Raw genomic sequence first — 23,056 nt, forward strand, 5'->3', positions numbered from 1 at the left:
AGGGGGAGGAGATAAGTACTGTGTGTTTTCTACACTGATGAATCACTTAATTTTACCTCTGAACTTAATTTTTAAAAACACTAAAAAAAAAACTAAGTAAGTAAAAAATGCAAGATTCAGAACAGTATTATAATATGCTACTTTTATGTACAAAAAGAGGTAAGAGAGAGAAAGAGAGAGAGGGTGAGTGTGCGTGTGTGTGTGTAAAGAAACTCTGGAAGGTTACATAAGAAATCATTAATAGGGAGCCCCTGGGTGGCACAATGGGTTAAGCCTCTGCCTTCGGCTCAGGTTATGATCTCAGGGTCCTGGGAGGGAGTCCCACATAGGGCTCTCTGCGTGGCGTGGAGCCTGCTTCCTCCTCTCTCTCTTGGCCTGTCTCTCTGCCTACTTGTGATCTCTGTCAAATAAATAAACAAAGTCTTTAAAAAAAAAAAAGAAATCATTAATAGGGGCAATCCATTGAGGTGACTTGTTCAGAACTAGAGGGATGGGGACCTAGACTGTACACATTTTAAAAGAAATTTTTAAATACAACAGAAAGCCAATGGAAGAAAGGGTAAAAATAAAAGGGTTCCAGGAGAAAGGGGAGCAGAAATTGGGGTCATGATGTGAGCACCCCAACAAAGGCTCACCAATGTTGTTGATGGAAGAGTAGAACAGAGATTCCCTAATCCCCATGCAAAGTGCACTTGGTAGGGTTAATGAATGCTGAGCCCTGCATGTGGCTGACAGGAAGGCGTTTTTAACAAGTTGGTGGTTCAAAGCCCCAACGTCAAGCACAGCATCTGACCTATGGAACATGACAGGAAGTGTTTGATAAAGTCATTCATTTGACCTGACTGACTTTTCTAACTTTCTAGAAGCTTTCCTTGGCAAACCAGACTGCATAAATTCTCTTCCTTGTAGAATTCCCATCACAATGGAATGAATTAAAGGACAATGATTCAGGCATCTGAGTGCCCTGTGGAGGGTTTGGACCACCAGACCTTCCTGTCTAGGAACTGCTATGAGGCTCAGTCTGGGTTAGGAGAGGATTTTTTTTAACTAATTTTTTGTTTATTTTCAGCATAACAGTATTCATTATTTTTGCACCACACCCAATGCTCCATGCAATCCGTGCCCTCTCTAATACCCACCACCTGGTTCCCCCATCTTCCCACTCCCCCGCCACTTCAAACCCCTCAGATTGTTTTTCAGAATCCATAGTCTCTCATGGTTAGGAGAGGATTTTGAGGGGTGTTCAGTGAGAATGAATCCCTGGTGACTTTTCCATCTCCTCACCTCTCCATCATCTGAGAGTGCACATACCCCAGGGAATAAGCCACATGTTTCTGGAAACAAAGCAACTAGCATTTTCCTTCTTAACAAGGAGCCATGGGGATAGAGTCCCCAAGAGTCCCCAAACTGTAAATATCCTACTGCATCCCTGGCCCCCTGCTCACCTGCCCCAGGACGGGGCCAACACATCATTCCCCCCACCCCAGACATCAATTTTTCCCCAGCCATCACAACTTGAATGGTCTCCCTCTGTCCTTCCTGAAGGCTTAGCACTGACCTCAGGATCCCCTGGAAGTCAGTGGAGGAGGAGGTTTGCCAGGACCATCTTTTTGGTGACACCATCCTGGTAAGTGAGTGAAGGATGGGGAAGGGAAATGAGCTGGATGGGACTGAGAAAGAGGAAATCCTTCTTTTTCTGGATACCCTAAGAAAGAGAAGTGTCTGAGACCAATTCTATACCCTCTGAGTGGATAGAGGTCACAGGGGACACACCTCTGTAGCAGGTCATGAGAAGAAAGAATGGTTAGGGTCTGCAATTGAGGGACACCCGCACACATGGGAGAGATTGAAAAACAGCTCTCTCCACTGTGGGTGGCGGTTCTCCAGATGTGGTCCCCGGGCTAGCAGCAGCAGCATCCCTAGGAACTTCCTAGAAGTGCTGATTCTCAAGCCCCAGCACAGACACTCCAGGGCACAGCTCCAGCCCTCTGGGAGACACTGATGCAGATCAATGTTGAGGACTACCACTCTAGTGCAACCAAGGACTTCATCTCAACAACCAAGGACAGCTGCAAATGTATTGCCAGGAAGGGACTCTCGGTTACATGTGCAGCCCAGAGAACCTGAGCATTACCTTACAAAGTCTCAAAGAGACCTCTGAAAAATTGTGGTAAGTAGTAAGAGGTTTGATCAAGAGATCAAGAGATCTCTTGAGGTCAGCAAAGAGGAAATTACACTGCTTCCCTTCCTGAAAACCCCCTTTCGACACCTCTTCCACCTCCAAGGTTCCTGGCAGATATCTGCATCCCTCCCCTTGTTCTCACAACACCTCAGAATCACCTGTCACCTCTCTTATACACACCTGTCCACCTACTGTGTTCTCCCATGTACATCCTGCCCCCTTTCAGCTCACCGTAAATCTTTCTGGAGACTAGCATTCCTCGATGGGCAGAGGGAAGATAATTGCAACTGTCCCTCAGAACAATGTATTCCTTAAAATATAACTTAAAGGAATTATACTAGTTACTAAGCATGCTTATATACAGTCTTAAGAAAAACATGTACTGGCAACAGGCCTCTGAAGATGGCCGGCCTGCTCAGGGTGGAAGGTCACCTGCTTCATTTTTCCATTATCTCCTTCTCCAGAGAGCACCTGTGGCTAATTAGATGATCCCTTTGAATGTGCTTGCTCAACTATAAACTTATATTGCTTGACCAGATATACTTTGCCTTCCTTCTTGTTTATCTATAAGGCATATGATTAATGTGTAGCCTTCTTTGGCTCCTCTGTTGATTCCTGTCTGTACCTAAGAAACACGGAACTGAGAAGTTGTTCAGGGCAACAGTCTTTTCTACTGTCGATCCCTACTCCCTCTTCCTTGCAGCTGACTTACAGCTCTCTTACAGCCTCATTCTTCTCCCATGCGCCATCAGAAAGTGGCAATAATGTTAGATGCTTGGGACTGAACAGTTTTCCTAGCAAGTGTTGACAGCAGAGTTTAGCTTTGAAATGCTGCTCCTCATGAAATGCACTCAGAGAAGCAATGACATGTGAGAGAGCAAAAATAAATCTGTCCAGACGGGCTATGGTGCAGGTGCAAGCTGAGGGCCCCTAGCATCGCTTCCAGCCTGACTCCTCATTGTCGGGTGTGGCCAACATCATCTCCCACTGCGCATAAAGAAGTTGTGATTCCTAGGAAGGCTCAACACTCCACACACCTGGGTGGTACTGTCCGTTAATGGCCAAATCTTGGTTTTGGCTCAGGTCATGACCTCATGGGTCTTAAGATCAAGACCCGATTCAGGCTCTGCGCTCAACACAGAATCTGCTTGAGTTTCTCTGTCTCCTTTAGTGCCTCCTTCCTTTCGCTCTTGCTCTCTCCCTCTCTGTCTCTCTCTGAAATAAATAAATCTTTAAAAAAGAAGAGGAAGAGGAGGAAGGAGAAGAAGGAGGAGGAGAAAGAAGAGGAAGGGAAGAAGATGAAGAAGATGAAGAAGAAGAAGAAGAAGAAGAAGAAGAAGAAGGAGGAGGAGGAGGAGGAGGAGGAGGAGGAGGAGGAGGAGGAGGAGGAGAAGGAGGAGGAGAAGGAGAAGGAGAAGGAGAAGGAGAAGGAGAAGGAGAAGGAGAAGGAGAAGGAGAAGAAAAGAAAGACTCAACACTCTACAGATACGATCACAAAATGCCTCTGTTGTGTTCTTGTCCATAATTGCTTTTAAGCCATGGGGACCCAACCAGTTAAGCAATGAGTTAAAGAAGATCCTCTCTTTGCTGAAAAGAGTCAATATTGAGATTTTATAAAAATATGGTTTCACTTACTTGTGAAGCATAAGGAATAACATGGAGGACATTGGCAGATGAAGAGGAGAAGTGAGATGGGGAAAGTGGAGGGGGACACAAACCATGAGAGACTATGGACTCTGAGAACAAACAGGGTTTTGGACGGGAGGTGGGGTAGGGGGTTGGGAGAGCCTGGTGGTGGGTGTTATGGAGGGCATGTATTGCATGGACCACTGGGTATAGCACATAAACAATGAATTTTGGAACACTGAAAAGAAATAAAATGGGGAAAAATGCATCTGAACTTAAAAAAAAAAAAATGTGGTGAGTCGTGCCATGCTGGGCTTTACCTATATCATCCATGTATCATAAGAGAACTATGTGACCCCTAACACACTCTCTGTAAATGTTCATCAAGTGAAAGGAAGTGTCTCTGTGCATACCAGGAGGTGGAGACTTGGAAAGGCAAATGCAACCAGGCTTTGGTGGTCTCGTGTGGATGGGATAAACACATGCTTTCTTGGGGTTTTTAGCATGAAGTTTCTCCTAAGTCCCAAACAGCTGAAGCCAAAGCAGAGATTAACTCAAAAGTCATCTCTGATACTACAGATTACAATGGTCTAGGATGAACTCCCAATTCCCTTCTAAATACATGGGAAAATAAAACCAGGGCCATACCAGTGTTAAATGGGTGAATGAGAATATTATCACAACATGCCTACATGTGGGCATTTCTTTAAATGTTGGTCTCACATTGGTCACTGTTTTCATATCCGTTCATATTATAAACTCACTTTTCTTGTCATCATAGTTCCTACAGGAGTAAGCACATGGCACACTTTGCTTTCCATCAAACAGGGATTTGGGGACATTGTTGTCATTTTTAAGAAACCAGCTTATTTTTGAACCATCTGGACTATGTCTGGGAGTTTTCTTTTGAATAAACTTCTTAAATGCTGTTTGCCATTCTATAACAATGTATATTTTCCTGAGGGTACAAAAGTATTCCAACGGCTAGTGACAGCCTCTCTAGAACATAAGAAAGTATAAAAATTTTTTTGTCCTGCAAAACTACAACTAATGACAAAATATACTTCCAAAAGACCATTAGCTTTAAACCTCCAGATATTCTTTTTTTACCATGAAAGTTTTCTTTAAAATCTCCATTTACCCAGCTTTCTGGGTTCATCCGTGGTCATGGTCTCTGTGTCTTCCCAAACATATACTGGGTGCTGTCTCACAAAGGATGAAAGTGGGTTTACTACAGTGATGACGTGGTAGAAGATCATAAATGCCCCCAAATAAATTTGGCCATCACTGGAAACAGTGGAGCAGTGCTATCTGTCCTTGTATTCTTGGTCATTAACCTGAAACGGATGCAAAAATTGTATCATGTGAAGGAAGGATGAAATGGAAGGAGGGGAGGAAAGAGAGGATAAAGGGAAAGGAAGACAAGGAATAAAAGAGGCTGATAAGATTCCCTCTCCCTGTACTGGGTTTCAGTTTAGGTTTGATCCAGCTTAATTTTGTTTTCTACAAAGCGTTACTCCACTAAAAACACAAAGGTGTTTATGGGCAAATGTCTAAGTTCTCTCTAAATACATGAGTTCAGTTTTTGAGATGCTAACTATCTCAGGCATGGATGGGTTTGTTGGAGAGAAACAGAAACCCATGGATCTTCACAGAACTTCAATCCCGATGGGGAGCCAGGACAGGAACTCCATTTCTGACTCCCAGTTTTACGTTGCTTTCCTCTCCCCTTTTATTTCTTTTACAGTAGACACAGATTGTCCATGGAACCAAAAAACCAAAAAAATGAAACAACAATCTCAGAATTCCTCCTTTTGGGACTCACAGAAAAGCCAGAGCATCAGACTCTCCTCTTTGGGCTGTTCCTTTCTGTGTACCTGGTCACCATCTTTGGGAACCTGCTCATCGTCCTGGCCATCATCACAGATGTCCGCCTCCACACGCCCATGTACTTCTTCCTCTCCAACCTGTCCCTTGTCGATACCTTCTTTTCTTCCACCACTGTCCCCAAGATGCTGGTGAACCTTTGGACCCAGAACCAGGCCATCTCCTTTGTGGGCTGCCTTGCTCAGATGTACACCTTCCACCTGTTTGGGACCATGGACAGCTTCCTCCTGGCTGTGATGGCCATTGACCGCTTCGTGGCTATTGTCTATCCTCTACGCTACTCAGTCATCATGAGCCCTTGTGTTTGCGGGTTGCTGTTGGGGGGACCATGGCTGATCACCAATCTCCAGTCACTTGTCCACACCTGCCTCATGGCTCAGCTGACTTTCTGTGCTGGCTCCAAAATCCCCCACTTCTTCTGTGATCTCATGCCCCTGTTGAAGCTCTCCTGCTCTGATACCCACACCAATGAGCTGGTGATTTTTGCTTTTGGCATCATCATGGGCATCAGCCCCCTCTTGTGCATCCTTCTCTCCTACACCTGCATTTTCTGGGCAGTCTTCAAGATCCCTTCTGCTCAGGGCAAGTGGAAAGCCTTCTCCACTTGTGGCTCACACCTCACTGTGGTATCACTGTTCTATGGCACCATCTTTGCCGTGTACTTGCAACCCACATCTCCTGCCTCCTCCCAGAAGGACAAGGCAGCTGCCCTGATGTGTGGGGTGGTCATCCCCATGCTGAACCCTTTTATATACAGCCTAAGGAACAAGGAGATGAAGGCAGCCCTGAAGAAGCTCGTCAGCAAAGCAGTCTCTTCTCAATCTTAGTGTAGAACAGTTGTTGGGCATTCAGCTTGTTCCATAACCAATGTTGGGTGGTGGGAACACAGAGATACATCCCATCCCTGCCCTCAGGGCATTCAGAATTGAGTGGGGCATAGACATGTGTCATTATGGCCCAACGTGGTAAATGTATCACAAAAATAAATGAAAACCTTTGGAAACTCAAAGGGAGAGTTGTGCATTTTCCCCATGAAGATCAAAAGACTTCAAAGAACTCTTAAATTGGTCCTCTCTGGGGTATTGGGCTTATGGGATTGCTACCTGGTTAATACAGTTGAACAAAAATTGGCTACACCATTTTTTTTTTTGGCTACACCATTTGTTTTTAAAGATTTATTTATTTATTTATTTGACAGACAGATATCACGAATAGGCAGAGAGACAGGCGAGGGAGGCTGGGAAGCAGGCTCCCCATTGAGCAGAGAGCCCAATTCGGGGCTCGATCCCAGGACCCTGAGATCGTGACTTTAGCTGAAGGCAGAGGCTTAACCCACTGAGCCACCCAGGCACCCCTGGCTACACCATTTTAATATTGATAAAGACAATACATATTAGCTTCCTAAGTGACATGGAGAAGGAAAGTGAAAGTATCTGTTGAGATTAGCTCACTTATTATTTGCTTCAACAGCCACCAGCCTTGTCTCAAAAGGACCTTGTGGCCACCTCTTGTGCTCATGACTTTGGGGATCTTTGTCATAATCAGGCCTCTCATGTGCACCTCCCCCACCTCCCATGCATTGGATCCTAAGAGACAATGACATCTGGCTCCCAGGTATTGTGATTCAGGTTGGCGCTGAACCCTGCAATCTGCCTTTTTAACAGGCTCTCCAGGTGGCCATGAGCAGGAAGTACACAGTCCTCTTGTCTGAGGACACAAGCCCTGGACAAGCTGCAGAGTCCATGTGTTTCCTGTGATGTCCATCACCTGACTTCAAATCCAATCTAATTCTACAGGCATAATCAGAAACAAGCAGATAGGATGGGCTGGCAAGCATGGAAAGTTAGTGCTGGAAGGTGAATTGTGTCCTCCAAAAAAGATGTGTCAAAGTCTAACCCCCCAGGACCTGAGAATGTGACCTTACCTGGAAATAGGGTCTTTACAGAGGTAATCAATTTAAAATGAGGTCGTTAGGATGGGTCCTGATGCAGTATGATTGCCAACCTTATCTAAAGGGAGAATTTGGACACAGAAGCACACACAGGGAGAAGACCATGTGGAGATGGAGGCAGAGATGATGGTGATGGTTCTACAAGCCAAGGAATGCCAGAGAGTGCCAGCAAACCACCAGAAGCCAGGACCGAAGCGTGGAGCAGATCCTCCCTCACAGTTCCCAGAAGGAACCAACCCTGCTAATACCTGATCTCTGACTTCTGGTCCCCAGAACCATTGGACAATAAATCTCTCATCCTGTTTGTAGTCTTTTGTTATGGCAGTCCTATCAAATGAGTACAGTGAGTTTAGGAAGACCAGGCATCATGCAAAGACCACACCCCGATTCATCCCCTCAAGCCCATGACTCACTGCGTGTCTGGTTAAAAGTCTGGGTTACATCTGCAGGAAAAGATGAAGGATTTAAGTTGTATGGATTCATTTTCTGGGTCTCAATGTGATGACAATAATGAGATTTACTGAATGCTGGGTACAGTGCTAGCCCTTTGGAAACAACAACCCTACAAGGTAGGTGATAAAAGTTCTTAGTTTACAGGTAAGGAAGCTGAGGTTTGCAAAATGAAGCTGCCAAAGTTCAAACACAGGACCCATCCCAAAGGCCCAGATCTTAACATTACATGATACTGTCTAGAAGTTGGCACCTAGAGCAAGGATGTGTAAACTATGACCCTTGGGCGAAATCCAACCACAGCCTTTTTTGTATGGTCTGTGAGCTGAGGATGTTTTTTATATTTTTAAATAGTTGGGGGGAAAGAAAGACTATTCTATGACAGATTAAAATTATATAAAATTCTAATTGTTGGGGCGCCTGGGTGGCTCAGTGGGTTAAAGCCTCTGCCTTCGGCTCAGGTCATGATCCCAGGGTCCTGGGATCGAGCCCCGCATCGGGCTCTCTGCTCAGCGGGGAGCCTGCTTCCCTTCCTCTCTCTCTGCCTGCTTCTCTGCCTACTTGTGATCTGTCTGTCAAATAAATAAAATTCTTAAAAAAAATTCTAATTGTAGTGCTCACAAAGTTTTATGGGAACACACCTATGCCCATTAATTTATGTATCACCTACGGCTGCTTTCAAACTACAGGGCAGAGTTGAATAATCTTGACAGAGACTCTAGGGTGCACAAAGCCTAAAATATTTACTGTCTGGCTATCTGCAGAAGGAGTTTATTGACCCCTTTTTGATAGAAAAAGTAGCAACTGATACTCAAGTAGATCCATGAACCAGAAGCATCAGCATCATAGGGATTTTGCTAGAAATGAAGACTCAGACACCATCCCAAACCCCTGAATCATAATTTTAACAGCAACCCATAGGGCTTATATGAGCCTTAAAGTTTGGGGATCACAGAGATAGGGCGAGGATGGAAAGGAGGGTTATAGAGATGTGGGATCCAAATAGGCCTTCAGTTCAGAGATACAGGAGAACCGGATCTGGGGCATTTTTCCACGGACGTTTTCCAGTTCCCTGGTATAGACGTGGTTCTGGAGAGGAAAGTCCAAGAACGACACCAAACGCTTTGGAAGAATTGCAGCTGCAACTTGAGGATATGGCCACCAGGTGGCGACAGTGCTGTTTCACAACTTGGATTTAAAGCGGCTCTTTTATAAGGAATAACACAGAGGACATTGGATGAAGGAGAGAAGTGAGTAGTCGGTGGAAATCGGAGGGAGAGAAGAACCATGAGAGACTGTGGACTCTGAGAAGCAAACTGAGGGTTTTGGAAGGGAGGGGGGTGAGGGGATGGGTGGCCCTGGTGGTGGGTACTAAGGAGGGCAGGTATCGCATGGAGCACTGGATGTGGTGCATAAACAATGAATCTTGGAACACTGAAAAAATAAAATTAAATTTTTTTTTTAAATTTTAATTAAAAAATAAATAAAGCTGTTCTTTTTCAGAAGCATTTGTCCTGGCTGTAAACTGCCCCAGTTCCCCTACTCAGGTGTATCATCCCCTGGGAGGGACAGCATGTGCAAAGTTCCCGTGGTGGGACAGAGCCTGGGTTGTTCAGCGAAATCACACGCGGAGAGAAGTGTCTCCAGGCCACGGCGAGGGGAGTGGGGTGTGTGGGAGGCTGTGGAGGACAGTGGTGGTCAGTCACCATGGGCCTTGGTCCACAGGGCAGAGGGGGACAATGACATTAAGCAGGGATGGAGGGAGGGCCCAGGTTTCAGAATTAATCCGCTGATGAGTCATCCCATGGCTTGGGGGTCAGAAACCTTCTATAAACGGCCAGATAGTAATTATCAGCATTAGAGATCATACAGCTTGTTATAATGACTCATCTCTGCTGTTCCAACATGGAAGTCACCATAAACAATACATCAAAGAGTAGAAACTGAAACTTGAATTTCATATCATTTTACATGTCATGAAAGTCTTTTTTTTTTTTTTCTCTTGCAAAAAAAAAAAAAAAAAATGGGTTGACATCATCAAAATGATTCAGAAAGATTCTCAGTGTCTATCTACCTTCCGTGTACTTCTCTCCCTGCAAATTGTAGTGACAAAATAGAGCATGTGCCTTCCTTTTTTTTTTTTTTTTTTTTTTTTTAAAGAAAGTAAAATATATTGCAAAAATGGATCTGGCTCTTTGGGTTTTAGTGACTGGCCTATGTTCACTCCTTTTCTCTCCTCACCCCAGAAATCCTCCCACATGGGTTCCCAAATATCTCAACTACCAAAATATTTCAACTGTCACCCATAAATAGGAAATCAGGAGGAAGTTTCCACCTTCTGTATCTGCTGGCTGGGCGCCAGGATCGCAGGGGAAAAACTACTTAATCTGAGAGTCAGAAAATTCTGTCTTGAATCTGCCATCCAGTGTGAGCTTTCTAACATTATGTATTACTGGACACATTAATCCTATGGTTACCACTAAGGCTCCCTTCATGGACACTAGGTTTGAAGTTTTAATTATCAAAGTTATCAAAAGTAGCTCACGAAATGTTTTCTTTTGATTGGTTTCCAACCATTTAAAAAAAATTTTTTAAGAAGGTCATAGTTCAAGAGCCAGATTTGGCCCACAGGCTCTATTTTGCAAATCCTGGTCCACATGGATGGAAGTGACAAGAAACAGAGAGACCAACAGGGAACAAACAGTGAGAGGTTAAATGGGCTGAATCCTAGGACCAGAAAATGAAGGGATGGATGGAGCCACAGGACATTTGCATAGCTAATGTCTCCTCAGCTTTGAGATTTCAAGGCAAATCCCACTTCCTCAAGGAAGCCTCTCACCCACTCCCTACCCCAGCTATATCAGGTGCCCAAATACATTCACTAGTCCTCATTTTTCTCATCACATTAGTGATTTTATATTCATTCGTGTGATTCTCTGGTGAATGTCTATTTCACCCACTTAACTATGAGCTGAGAGCTGAGAAATCATGTTTTCTGGCTTTATCTTCCCCAAACCCAGACAGCAGCCACTCAAAATATAGTTGTTGACTGAGCAAATGAATGAATGAACAAATGAATGGATGAACAAAGGAATGGATGGGGAGGCAATGCAATGACAAGATTCTAGGAGGTAGGCTGGGTTGGAACAGAGACATCTAACAGTCAAGGTTAAGTTGCTGTGGTATGCAATGTAAACTCTCCCTCCACTCCCCCAACCTCACTAAAATCTGTCACACAACCGGGAACCCTGGCAAAATCAAGGCAAGAAGCCCATGCACCCCATCCTAGAAACGAGGAAGAGCAAGCTCACCATGAAGCTATTTAATTCAGCAATAACAGGAGTCCATGAGTAAACAAACATCTAGTAATTCTCCAACATCTCAAGCAAGGGTGTTGGAAGGGGCTTGAGCCCATCTATCTGAGTCTGAAGGAGCAGAATGACCCTGGTCAATATTAGAGCACAATAACACTTTTTCTCCATACATGGGATTCTGTTGGGTAATTCAAAGCAATTTTGGAGACTCAAAGAAGTAAAGTAACTGTCCCAATGTCATATGCTAGATAAGGGCAGAGGAAGTATTCCAATGCAGTGTAGTGTGACCCAAACACCTGACCCTTCCTTCCAGCATGCTGAGTGACCTCCCAGGTGAGTGACTTGCCCAAGGTCATGCTGCAGCCCCATGTGGGACTCTGGGAGGCAAAAGGTGGATCAGCTGGTAGGAAAGAAAGGCACCTCCAGCAAGGGATGAGGAAGGATACAGTAAGGCTTCAGCCTGAGGTCCTGGAGGGAAAGCTGCTACTCCCAAATAGACACTTGCCAGGGATTTGGGGAGTCATTCCTATCTCCTTGAACCTGTGTAGGAAGAGGTCTCCAAGGCCACCCTCAGGTTCAATGATTCACTAGGAGTCAAGAGAACTCAGCAAAATTGTTATATGCACCGTTTATTACAGGGAAAGGATAGAGATTAAAAACCAACAAGGGTAAAAAGCACAAGGGCCAGGGTCCAGAAGGGACGAGCCACCAGGGGGCCAGTTGTCCCCTCCCAGTGGATGCATGTGGACAGCATGTAATTCTCCCAGCAGTGACATTCAACCACAAACATGGTTTACTGCCAGCCAGGGGAGCTCCTTGAGTCCCGTGGTCCAGAGTTTTCATCGGTATTAGTTTCCTACTCCTGCCATAATAAAACACCACAGACGGGGTGGTTTAAACAGGAGAAATTTACTTCTCAGTTCTAGAGGCCAGAAGTCCGAGATCAAGGCATCAGCAGGCTTGGTTCTTTCTCGGGCCTCTCTCCGTTGCTGGTAGACGGCCATCTTCCATGCCCTCGTATGACCTCTCCTCCATGCACACATCCTGTGTCCAGATAGCCTCTTATGAAGAGAAGTCCTATCAGATTGGGGTCCACCCTAAAGACTTCACTGGATTTAATCATGGTTTAAAGGCCATTCTGAGGAACTTGGTTGGGGGGAGGAATGGAGCAGTTAGGGCTTCAACATATGAATTTGGTGCAGACACAATTCTGTCCATAACAGCCACACAGACATGGCCAACTGCCCATGTGGCTGACCTTGGTTACTCAGTGTCTGGCTCCTACACGTTAACCTGACACAGCGTGGCCGAAGGCCCTCACTATAAATCGCATTGTTAGCCTGGCCTCCAGGTATACAAAGAGATTCTTATCAAGTAGGATACTGTAAAGGTTTAGGGGCTTCCTCCCAAGAGCCAGTCAAGGGCCAGACGTTTCTGTGGAAGTCAAACCCAGAGACCTCGGAGAGAGGAGGAAGTAGCTAAGAAATGACATGGGGTCTCTGCCTGGTCCTTCCCACCCTGGGCTATTTGCCCCAGCCCATGGGTTGGTCACCCCTCTCCACACTGCCTCCCCTTTCTCTGGGACAACTAGAGGTCCTGCAAGCTGGACACCATGGCAGCTCTTGGCATGGCTCCTGGTGGCCAGTTGCTGAAGGTGTCCTGGGCGTGTGCAGGGGCCTGGCCAGCAGGAGAGTCCAGCTGACCTGCAGCTGAGGGAAGGAGGGCACCGCAAGGGCACTAGGGGCTCTGCTGCCCCTGGGCTTCAGCTCCACGGGTGGCCTGCTGGGCTTTGCCAAGGGTCACTGGGAGGCTCTGGCCCAGAAAAGCTGCCCCAATAAATGCCTGCCAAGTGACGCCATATCTCACCTCAGGAAGCTGCCTCATGGTAATTTGGCCACCTCTCCCCCTCTAGCTGCTCAATGCTACCCTGGTGGACATCTCTGAGCAAACACCTCTTCCCTGGATTCTCTAAGGATGGACTCCCAGCCAGACAAGTGCCTCTTCACCCTGGAAGGTACCTGACACAGTGAGCCTCAGGCACAGGGACAACAGGAAGTGACAAAAGTGGGTGGGGGAAAGCTGGGAGACTGCTCCCCATGATCATCTTCATCTTGCATTCCCAGGAACTAAGGATTCCAGGGAGAAGGCAGACAGGCTTAGCCCACAGATACATGCCCCGCCTCCATTATTCCCACTCCCACAATCTTGGTAACAGGGGGAGATTTCTTTCTTTTGTGTGGACAAGGAAACTGAGGCCTAGAAAGAAGGTCTGCATTTGGGGTCCTCTAGAAGCTGACCCTGAGACAAGGATTCAAGTGCAGAGAGTTTATTTGGGAAGGGATCCAGGAAATGCTGGAAGGCAGAGGGAGGTGGGGGGGAGGTGGTGCAGAAGTGAGAAACAGAAGGGAAGGAAGTCAGTAAAAAGTGTACTGACATTCGAGTTTCCAGTGTGGGGAGCTGGAGCTCGGTCCCATGGGGACCTGTAGGGTCGATGTGGGACATGAACCTTCAGTCATCCCACATGAGGGGTGAGGTAGCTAGGATATATATCCACACACTGTCTGCCACAGAGGTGCAGAGCTCTGCTCAAACCTCACCAGCACCCTCCACCTGCACTTCTTCTTTCAACAAATCCCCATTCTTCTGGGGGCTGGATTTATCCATCAGGCACCATAAGTACAGCACATCATGTCTGCAGCCAGTGAGAACATTGGGGGGAAAGAGAATACACACAAACACTCTTAAATCCCAACAGCAACTACCAAGAGCCAGTCTACACAGAATGTGAAACTCAGTATTCATAACCATTTTATTAACACTTACCAAAAATTTCTGGTTGCTGACAAAGAATCATAGCCAACTGTGAATTAAATGAGTTAAATAATGAGCCAAATAAATGCAAAGGAAAAGCAGAGAAACAACGTCAAAAGTGTTTACCAAGAATGAATAAGTAAATATGGATATGCTGTGTGAGTGTGTTTTATTCATTTGATGTGTTATGGGTGGGACCAAGGGCTGCTCTCATCTCCATGTCAGCCTCCAGCTTCTCTGAAGTACTGGCATACCCTGAGGGGCCCCCCTCTCCTGTCCCCACTTCCTGGGACTTGTGAACAGATGTTGTCTTGACCCTGACCTCTCCCCCGCTGTCAGTAGCTACCTCAAAGACTCCTGGGGTGCATCCCACCACTCTCCAGCATGTCTCCTGCCAAACACACATCCAAGAAAAATGAGTAGAACCTGAGAGACCCATGGAACACTGATAAGCCTACAAACATATGTATAATGGGAGTCCCAAAAGGAGAGAAGAGAAAGGGATAGAAAAAAAACAGTTGAAATAATGGCCCAAGAAAAACCTCCCAGAGTGGATGAAAGATACGAATCTGCACATCCAACTAGCTCAACAAACTCCAAGTAGAATAAACAGAAAGATCCACTTTGAGACACAAAAGTAGCAAACACACACTATGCAAGCTGCTTGGCCACCCACTCCTAGCCAGGCCTCTGGCACCTGGCACCTGATCGCCTACCTGAACACTCAGCAGTGAACAAGACAGACATGCATATGGTAGAGTCCCCATTTCAACAAGGACACAGATAAACTAGAACAAACACTGAAGCTATTCATTTCAATCTGTGACAGTGTTCAAAGAAATGAAACACAATGAGGTGATAATGAGTGGACAGGGGTGGGGACTCAAAGAGGGCCTCCCAAGGGGGTGCTTTTGGAACTAAAGGATGAGAAAGAGGCAAATTCAGAAGAACCAGGGCTCTGGGACAGAGGAGACTGCATGTGCAAAGGGCCTGATACAGATACAGTTTGAAGTAAAGGAGGACCAGAGAAGAGGTCATGGTGAGCAATGGGGACAACAAAGGAGATGAGGCCAGAAGTCTTACTGGAAATCTGCATTTTATTCTAGGTGGGGTGAGCAGTCATGGAAAGACTCTCCAGCAGGGGTGTGTCATAATCTGGCTTCGGTTTTTAAATCCACTCTGGAGAACGGAATGAAGGACTGAAGCAGGTTAAATTTTCCAAGATGACCACAATAGCTCCCATCCCACATTCTCTTCACAAGGTCACCTTGACATAAGGCCTACTGAGCAGGTGGGGTCTATGTCTTGAATCTGACGCCAGAAGTGACACAACATGACCCTCAAGGCTGGGTTAGGAAATGTAATGCAGGTTTGGTCTTGTTGACTTTGGAGTCCTGGAAACAACCCTCCTGACAAATGACCTGCTGGTAGGAAGCCCAGGCCAGAGGGAGAGCCCCACATAGTTGTCCTGGTCCACAGCCCATGAAGAGGTCCCAGCCCTCAGCTGGGATAGGTTGCAAGCCCTGTGAGTGAACATGCCTGCAGATGATTCCAGCTCCCCATTGCTGAGTTACCTCTAAACCTCAAAGCCTTTCCAACCAAGGAGTAGAAACGATCAATGTCAGCTCTGCCCTGCCCAAATCCCTTACCCGCAGCATCTGCGGCATCATAAAATGGCTTCTACACCACTAGTTTGGAGATGGTCTGTTAAACATCTGTAGTAACTGAAATTGGGGGATGGGAAAATTGGGAGGCACCCAAGTGGCGTCCAGAAGACTAAAGAAGAGGAGGTGTCATGGAACAAAGGGAGTGAGGCCACCGCTTGCACCAGGCTGGAGCAGTACATGGGGGTAAGAGGTGGAAATACGTGCAGGATGCGTCTTGAAAGTAAATCCAAAAGAAGGTGCTGTGTTCGATTACCAAAGGAGAGTGGGTAAGAGGGAAGACAGGGCTCAGGACCGTGCCACGCTATATACAGTTGGAGCCAGCAAGGCAGCCTAGAGCCCCCATCTCCTCCCCACCCGGCCCGGGCAACTACATATCCCAGCATCGCTCGCTCGAGCCGCGGGAAGGGGAAAAAAAAAAAGTTTGGGCCAAGCATTCCCGGAATGCGCTTCCTGCTGGCGCGGAGAACTGGGGGTGGGGGTGGGGGGGGAAGGCGGGGAGGCCCGGGCGGGGCGGGGAGGCCGGGCGGGGCGGGGAGGGCGGGGGGCGGCGCGGCCGGAGCCCGGGGCGCGCACTCGGCCCGGCCCGGGCCCCAGCATGGCCGAGCCGCTGCTCAGGAAAACCTTCTCCCGCCTGCGAGGCCGGGAAAAACTTCCCCGGAAAAAGTCGGACGCGAAGGAGCGCGGTGAGCAGAGGAGGAGGCGGAGGAGGGGGCGCCGAACCCCGTCCCGCCCGGGAGATGGTCCGGGAGCCCCAAGGCGCGGACGACTAGGGGGTGGGGGGGAGCCCCGCGGAGCCCCCTGAGGCCCCGGGTGGGGGACCGAGAGCGGGCAGGGGTTCTGGTAGGGAGGGGCTGGGCAGGGGGGAGAGGGGGCGCAAACCGTTATGTGCGCCTGGCCTGGGATGCCAGCGCTGCGGGCTCCTTGCGAGGCCCAGGAGGGGGCCTCGCCCCTGACAGGAAATGGGCCCGAGACCGAGCGCCTGGAGGGCGGAGGGGAGGAGGAGTTGGGAAACTGGCAAACGGGCCCAGTCAGGCCAGGCTGGGACACCCTGCACCCTGGAGACCCGGGATGGAAGATGGGTAGCCACGTCCTGCAGAGGAGGGAGAGAGGCGGTGCATCAGCCACAGTGGCCACCCCCTAAACCCCCTCCCTCCTATAAACCAGTGACTGCAGTTGCGCCCACCTTAGGCAGCCCTAGGATATTGTTCCTTTTAGATGGGCGGGGAAACTGAGGCATGGAACAGTTGGGTCATTTGTCCAGAGCCAATGAAGTGACTTAAACAGCTCTTTGGACATGCTACTAATAGAGACCCCCGAGACAGGGTCAAGGGCATTGGAAATCAGAGTTGACAGATGAGAGAGTCCACCAGCAAACAAGACAAGACCTTAAGGAACTGGGAGCTGCGTGGGCCAGAAAGTCCCAGGAAGGAAGGAGTTAAAGGAGGGAGGCCCGATGACTTCAGGATCTGACCTTCTCCCCACCACCCCGTCCCTTCCCAAAGATTCCCAAGTTTCCTAGAGCAGGGAGAAGGGACAGGGGTGCCCACGCACAAACACAGACAGGAAACAGCCCAGGATGTCAGAGAAGGGATGATGGAGCACAGCGGAGGCCCCAAGGCATTGACCATGGGGATCTGGACTGGGCTGAGAGACAGGGCTCGCTCCAGGGTGGGGGCAGAGCCTGGAAGACCAGGCAAGGGGTGGGCGGTGGGGGGAGCGCTATAGAAAAGGAGAGCTAAGGGAGGCCCGAGCACTAGTTGTCGTGCCTGCTCCTGTCTTCCGAAAGGAGCGAGGCAGCCTTCACGGTGGGTTGCGTGCTTGACCATAACTTGGACACCTAAGAAGCAGTCCCCACGCCGAGCTCTCTGATGCCTCCCTGGAGGAGGGCATTGACTCCCCCCATTTCAAAGGAGGACACTGAGGTTCAAAGATGGAAAGCAACTTCCCCAAAGCCACCCAGTAAGAAGGGACAGGGACAGAGCTCCATGCCAGGGGTGGGAGGTAGAGTTGAGAGTGCGGGCCCCAGTCCTGGGAAACCCCACTGGACCCCTGAGGCTGAAGGGCAGAGGGACACCGTTTGGGACCCCCAGGGACGAAGTGGGGGCAGGCTGTAAGCTGGCAACCAATGAGATTGCTGGGTTGCCCCTGCCCATTCCAAACAAACATGTGGAGTGAGTGCCAGTACTGTGTGCACCCCAGCCATGGCCCCTGCTGGGGAAAGAGCCAGCAGGCTGGGGCTGCACTGGGGGCAGCAGAGGGGTAGCTGGGTCTCACTCCCCTTGCTCTCTGCCAGGCCGCCCAGCCCAGCGCCCGGAGCCCAATCCTCCAGAGCCAGAGCCCCAGGCCCCTGAAGGGTCCCAAGCTGGAGCAGAGGGGCCCCCAAGCCCTGAGGCATCTCGGAGCCCAGCTCGGGGGGCCTACCTGCAGAGCCTGGAGCCCAGCAGTCGACGATGGGTGCTGGGTGGGGCCAAGCCACCAGAAGAGGCTGCTTTGGGGGCCAGGGCACCTGGCAGCGGGGAGCCCGCAGGTGAGATCTGGTACAACCCTATCCCCGAGGAAGACTCCAGACCCCCAGCACCAGAGCCCCTGGGACCACAACCAGGCTCAGCTGAGCCAGAGGGCCCAGCCTCACAAGGTGAGCACAAGCCTCATTCCTCCAGCTCCCCAAGATGACCACAAGCCTCACCCCTATCCCAAGCCCAGGCTTCTGAACTCTGAGATCTGCTATTTCTACAGCCACAGCCCCTGCAAGCCCCCCAACCAAAGCCTCCCGCACAAAGTCCCCTGGCCCAGCTCGGCGCCTCTCCATGAAGATGAAGAAGCTGCCTGACCTGCGGCGGCGACTGAGCCTGCGGGGCACCCGGGCTGGCAGAGAGCGTGAGCGAGCCGCCCCCGAGGGCTCCGTCATCAGTCGTTACCACCTGGACAGCAGTGTGGGGACCCCAGGACGGGCAGCAGGGGCTGGGGCCACAAGGGGACCTCGGGCCGGTTACCTCAGTGATGGGGACTCACCGGAGCGCCCAGCGGGGCCCCCATCACCCACTGCCTTCCGGCCCTATGAGGTGGGCCCATCAGCCCGAACACCCCCCGCCGCACTCTGGGGCCGCCTCAGCCTGCACTTGTATGGGCTGGGGGGTCTGCGGCCAGCACCTGGGGCCACCCCAAGAGACCTCTGCTGCCTACTGCAGGTGGATGGGGTGGCCCGGGCCCGAACGGGGCCACTGAGGGGGGGGCCAGACTTCCTGCGGCTGGATCACACCTTCCACCTGGAACTTGAGGCTGCCCGGCTGCTGCGGGCCCTGGTGCTGGCGTGGGACCCTGGTGTCCGGCGGCACCGGCCCTGCGCCCAGGGCACTGTGCTGCTACCCACAGTCTTCCGAGGTAGGATACCTGGCTGCAAGGGAAGAGCGGTTGGCACAGGATTCAGCCCTGCCTTTCCCCACAGAGTGTCCAGGGTGGGGGTGTGGCTCAGAGCAGGGGGGCAGGGCATAGGAGCCTGGCAGCCAGACCCCACAGATGCCCTTGTGTCTTCAGGGTGCCAGGCCCAGCAGCTGGCCGTGCGCCTGGAGCCTCAGGGGCTGTTGTATGCCAAACTGACCCTGTCAGAGCAGCAGGAAGCACCAGGCACAACTGAGCCCCGAGTCTTTGGGCTGCCCCTGCCATTGCTGGTGGAGCGAGAAAACCCCCCGGGCCAGGTGCCCCTCATCATCCAGAAGTGTGTTGGGCAGATCGAGCGCCGAGGGCTGCGGGTGAGCCCCCTGCCCCGTCCCAGCTGGCCCTCAGACCTACATCCCAGGACACCCAGCATACAGAGGCCAGGCCTTCCCCACGAATACACCCTGCCTGGGACACTCCTAGGTCCAATCCCAGCTTAGACAAGGGCAGGAGGCTCCCATAGACCACAGCACCCAGCCCAGAACCCATGGGTCATCCATCCATTTAGTAATACATGGTCCCAGACCTACTGGAGCTTAGAACCTGATGGAAGAAAAGACATGATTCCAGTAACTCACAAGTGTAAAACTGGCTGGGACAAGACTGAGGCTGGGAGAGCTTGAAGCAGGACTTGATGCTGGCTGGAGTAGTCAGAAAGGGCTTCCCAGAGGAGGTGACAAGTGAGCTGAGAAGGAGGGTGGTGGCAGGACAAATGATCCAAGCAGAGGGTTTACAGGGCCAGGTTGTTCAGGCAGCCAGGTGGGGACCCCATGATGGGTGTCAGAAGAGCAGGAAGGCAGCTGGGAAAGCCACAGCCAGCCCCTCTGCCACAGCCCACTGCCACCCTCACCCAAACCTCCAACCCCAAACCACCTGGCCCCGATCAGTCTGTAGCACTGGCAAGAAGATCTCTCTCTGTCCCCACCCCCAGGTGGTGGGGCTGTACCGTCTGTGTGGCTCGGCAGCCGTGAAGAAAGAGCTTCGGGATGCCTTTGAGCGGGACAGTGCAGCCGTCTGCCTCTCTGAGGACCTGTATCCTGATATCAATGTCATCACTGGTCAGCAAGCCCCTTCTGTCCCCTGCCTGCTCCCTGTTGAAACTTCACCCGCAAGGGAGTCCCTGTGGTCCCTCTGGGACATCACCCTTTCTGTCTAGCTTTGTTTTCACTTTCCTGTGCCTGTCCTCCTCTTCCGCCTCCCAGCCCCAGCTGACCCTTCCAGCCTCAGAAGCCAGGGGTGCCCTGACCAGAGTGGGCCCTGTGTCCACAGGCATCCTCAAGGATTATCTTCGGGAGTTGCCCACCCCACTCATCACCCAGCCCCTCTATCAGGTGGTGCTGGAGGCCATGGCCCAAGGACCCCCAAGCAGGGCACCCTCCAGCACTGAGGGCACCCGTGGGCTCCTCAACTGCCTGCCAGATGTGGAGAGGGTGAGTTGGGTCTGGCGGGAGTGGGCAGGACTGAATGAGCTGACATCAGGAGAGTGTGTCACCCGCACTGAGCCCATGATGTACACTGTCACAACCCTAGAAAGTAGGTGCTATTAGCGTCCCCACTTCGTAGCTACAGAAACCTAGGCCCAGAGCAGTTAAGTGAGTTGCCCAAGGTTGCACAGCCAGGATATCACAAAAATGCAGGCTCTGAATACAGGTCTGTAAGCCTACCGCCAGGGAGGTTCTGGCTGTGGGATCCTGGAGAAGTCCTGACCTCTGTGCCTCAATATCCTCATAGGGTATAAACCCGAAAACGGGATTAATGCTAGCCCTGCCTAACAGACAGTGGGGAGGGTTCAAATCCAAGTTCTGCCTTTCCAAAGCTAAGTTGCCTTTGTCTTCAGTCTCCTCTCCAGCAAAATAGATCATAATACTAATATCAAAGCCTGACCTCAGCCATCAACCAGCTATGAAATCTCGAGTTTTCCCACTGTGGGCCGCCTTAGTCTCCCTTCAGGTTTGACAGGGGACCAGCTTCACCCGATTCATGATTCCCAACCGTCTTCTCTCAGGCCACGCTGACGCTTCTCCTGGACCATCTGCGCCTCGTCTCCTCCTTCCACGCCCACAACCGCATGACCCCGCAGAACCTGGCCGTGTGCTTCGGTCCCGTGCTGCTGCCCGCGCGCCAGGCACCCGCCAGGCCCCGCATCCGCAGCTCTGGCCCCGGCCTAACCAACGCAGTGGACTTCAAGCGCCACATCGAGGTGCTGCACTACCTGCTTCAGGCCTGGCCAGGTGAGCCCGCCCCTGGCCCGCGCCGCCAATCCAGGCCAGGCCGCCGCAAGGATGCTTTCTGGGCGACCAATCAGAGTCCCAGATTTCAGGCGTGCCACGCCCCTCTCGCCTGGCCCCTTGCGTGAACGGTACCTGGTAGCCTCAGCAACCCGTTCAGATTGAGCCAATCCGTGCTTGACGCGGTCAGAGACCCTGCCTCTCGACCTGCCCATCAGAGGGCCGGTTGCCGAAGCAACCAGTTCTAGCTCGGCCAGTGAAATCCCGATGCGGTCGCAGGTCCCGTCTCCCGCCGGGCCAATCAGGGGCCCGGTTAGCTAGGCGGCCAATCACGAGCCCCGCTCTTCCCCCGCAGATCCCCGCGGGGCCCCGGAGCCTCCCGACCTCGCCCCATACCTGCGGCCCAAACGGCAGCCGCCGCTGCACTTGCCGCTCTCCGGCCCCGAAGTGGTGGCGCGGCCCCGCGGCCGGGGCGGCCCTGAGAGCCCCCCGAGTAACCGCTACGCGGGCGACTGGAGCGTGTGCGGACGGGACTTCCTGCCGTGCGGCCGGGACTTTCTGTCGGGGCCGGACTACGACCACGTGACGGGCAGCTACAGCGAGGACGAGGACGAGGAGGCGGGCGAGCCGGCGGGCGCCGCGGACTTCGAAGACGACTTCGAGGCACCCTTCAACCCGCACCTGAACCTCAAAGACTTCGACGCCCTCATCCTGGACCTGGAGCGAGAGCTCTCCAAGCAGATCAACGTGTGCCTCTGAGCCAGGCGGGGCGGGACCTCGGTCACGAAGGGCCAGACTCCTGGCAGCTGGGGCGGTGCCCCGGCGACAGAGGGGACCAGGGCCGCCCGGGCCACCGTCCCAGTTGCTGGGGATTTGCCTAGTGACCAGCCGGTTGCTGAGAATCATTCCTCGTTTCCAGTGCCCAGTGGTGGGGCACTGGTTGCGAAGGCTGGGGACTGGGTACTTTCGGGACCAGCTGCTGAGGACATCTTTTCTTAGTACCAAGGGCTTCTTCCATTGCTGCCAAAAGGCACTTCTCCCGCTTGCTGGTCTGGCCTCTCTTGCCCCCTCCCCCTTGGCCAGGGAAACACCAGTTACTGTGAGCATCACCCCGAGATGGTGAGACGACACCGCCCCCACTTCCTTCTCCCCTGCCCCTCCGCCCCCCACCCCCGTCAGTCCTATTGCTGCTGCCAACCAAATCAGTATTAGCTTTAAGCACCGCACTCTGCTGCTCCCTCCCCTGGAGGGTCCAAGGACTATCATGAGGTGCTATGTGAGGCAGGGTGGGGGGAAAGCCCCTATCCTGGGCTCTGGCTGGATAAGGGGAGCCAAGGGTCTTTAGAAAAATAGCTGGCTTCCCCACCTTCTCTTCCGGGAAAACACCATGATTGCCTCAAACCAGGAAATGGAGTTAGCAGAGTCTGACCTTTCCCCTCCCCAGTTCTTCCTCCACATTCCTGAAAAAACTGAGCACTTACAAGACCTCCCTTTCGGAGGGCCCC

At 51.1% G+C, this 23,056-nt stretch overlaps 2 protein-coding genes across 2 annotated transcripts; both read left to right on the forward strand.

Annotated features, from left to right (window-relative positions):
* The first annotated feature begins 5,571 nt into the window (after positions 1-5,571).
* On the forward strand, positions 5,572-6,522 carry LOC132009728 (olfactory receptor 1I1). Its single transcript, XM_059387757.1, has one exon. It carries the CDS (start codon positions 5,572-5,574, stop codon positions 6,520-6,522), a length of 951 nt encoding a protein of 316 aa, XP_059243740.1.
* Positions 6,523-16,437: 9,915 nt separating this feature from the next.
* Positions 16,438-22,938, forward strand: SYDE1 (synapse defective Rho GTPase homolog 1). The gene is made up of 8 exons (XM_059389256.1): positions 16,438-16,571; positions 18,182-18,523; positions 18,625-19,269; positions 19,423-19,637; positions 20,255-20,381; positions 20,593-20,753; positions 21,329-21,554; positions 21,907-22,938. The coding sequence occupies exons 1-8, from the start codon at positions 16,484-16,486 to the stop codon at positions 22,308-22,310; spliced, it is 2,208 nt and encodes a 735-aa protein (XP_059245239.1). The 5' UTR covers positions 16,438-16,483; the 3' UTR covers positions 22,311-22,938.
* Positions 22,939-23,056: the final 118 nt, after the last annotated feature.

The sequence above is a fragment of the Mustela nigripes genome, chromosome 2 (genome assembly GCF_022355385.1).
Source record: "Mustela nigripes isolate SB6536 chromosome 2, MUSNIG.SB6536, whole genome shotgun sequence".
Classification (NCBI taxonomy): Eukaryota; Metazoa; Chordata; class Mammalia; order Carnivora; family Mustelidae; genus Mustela; species Mustela nigripes.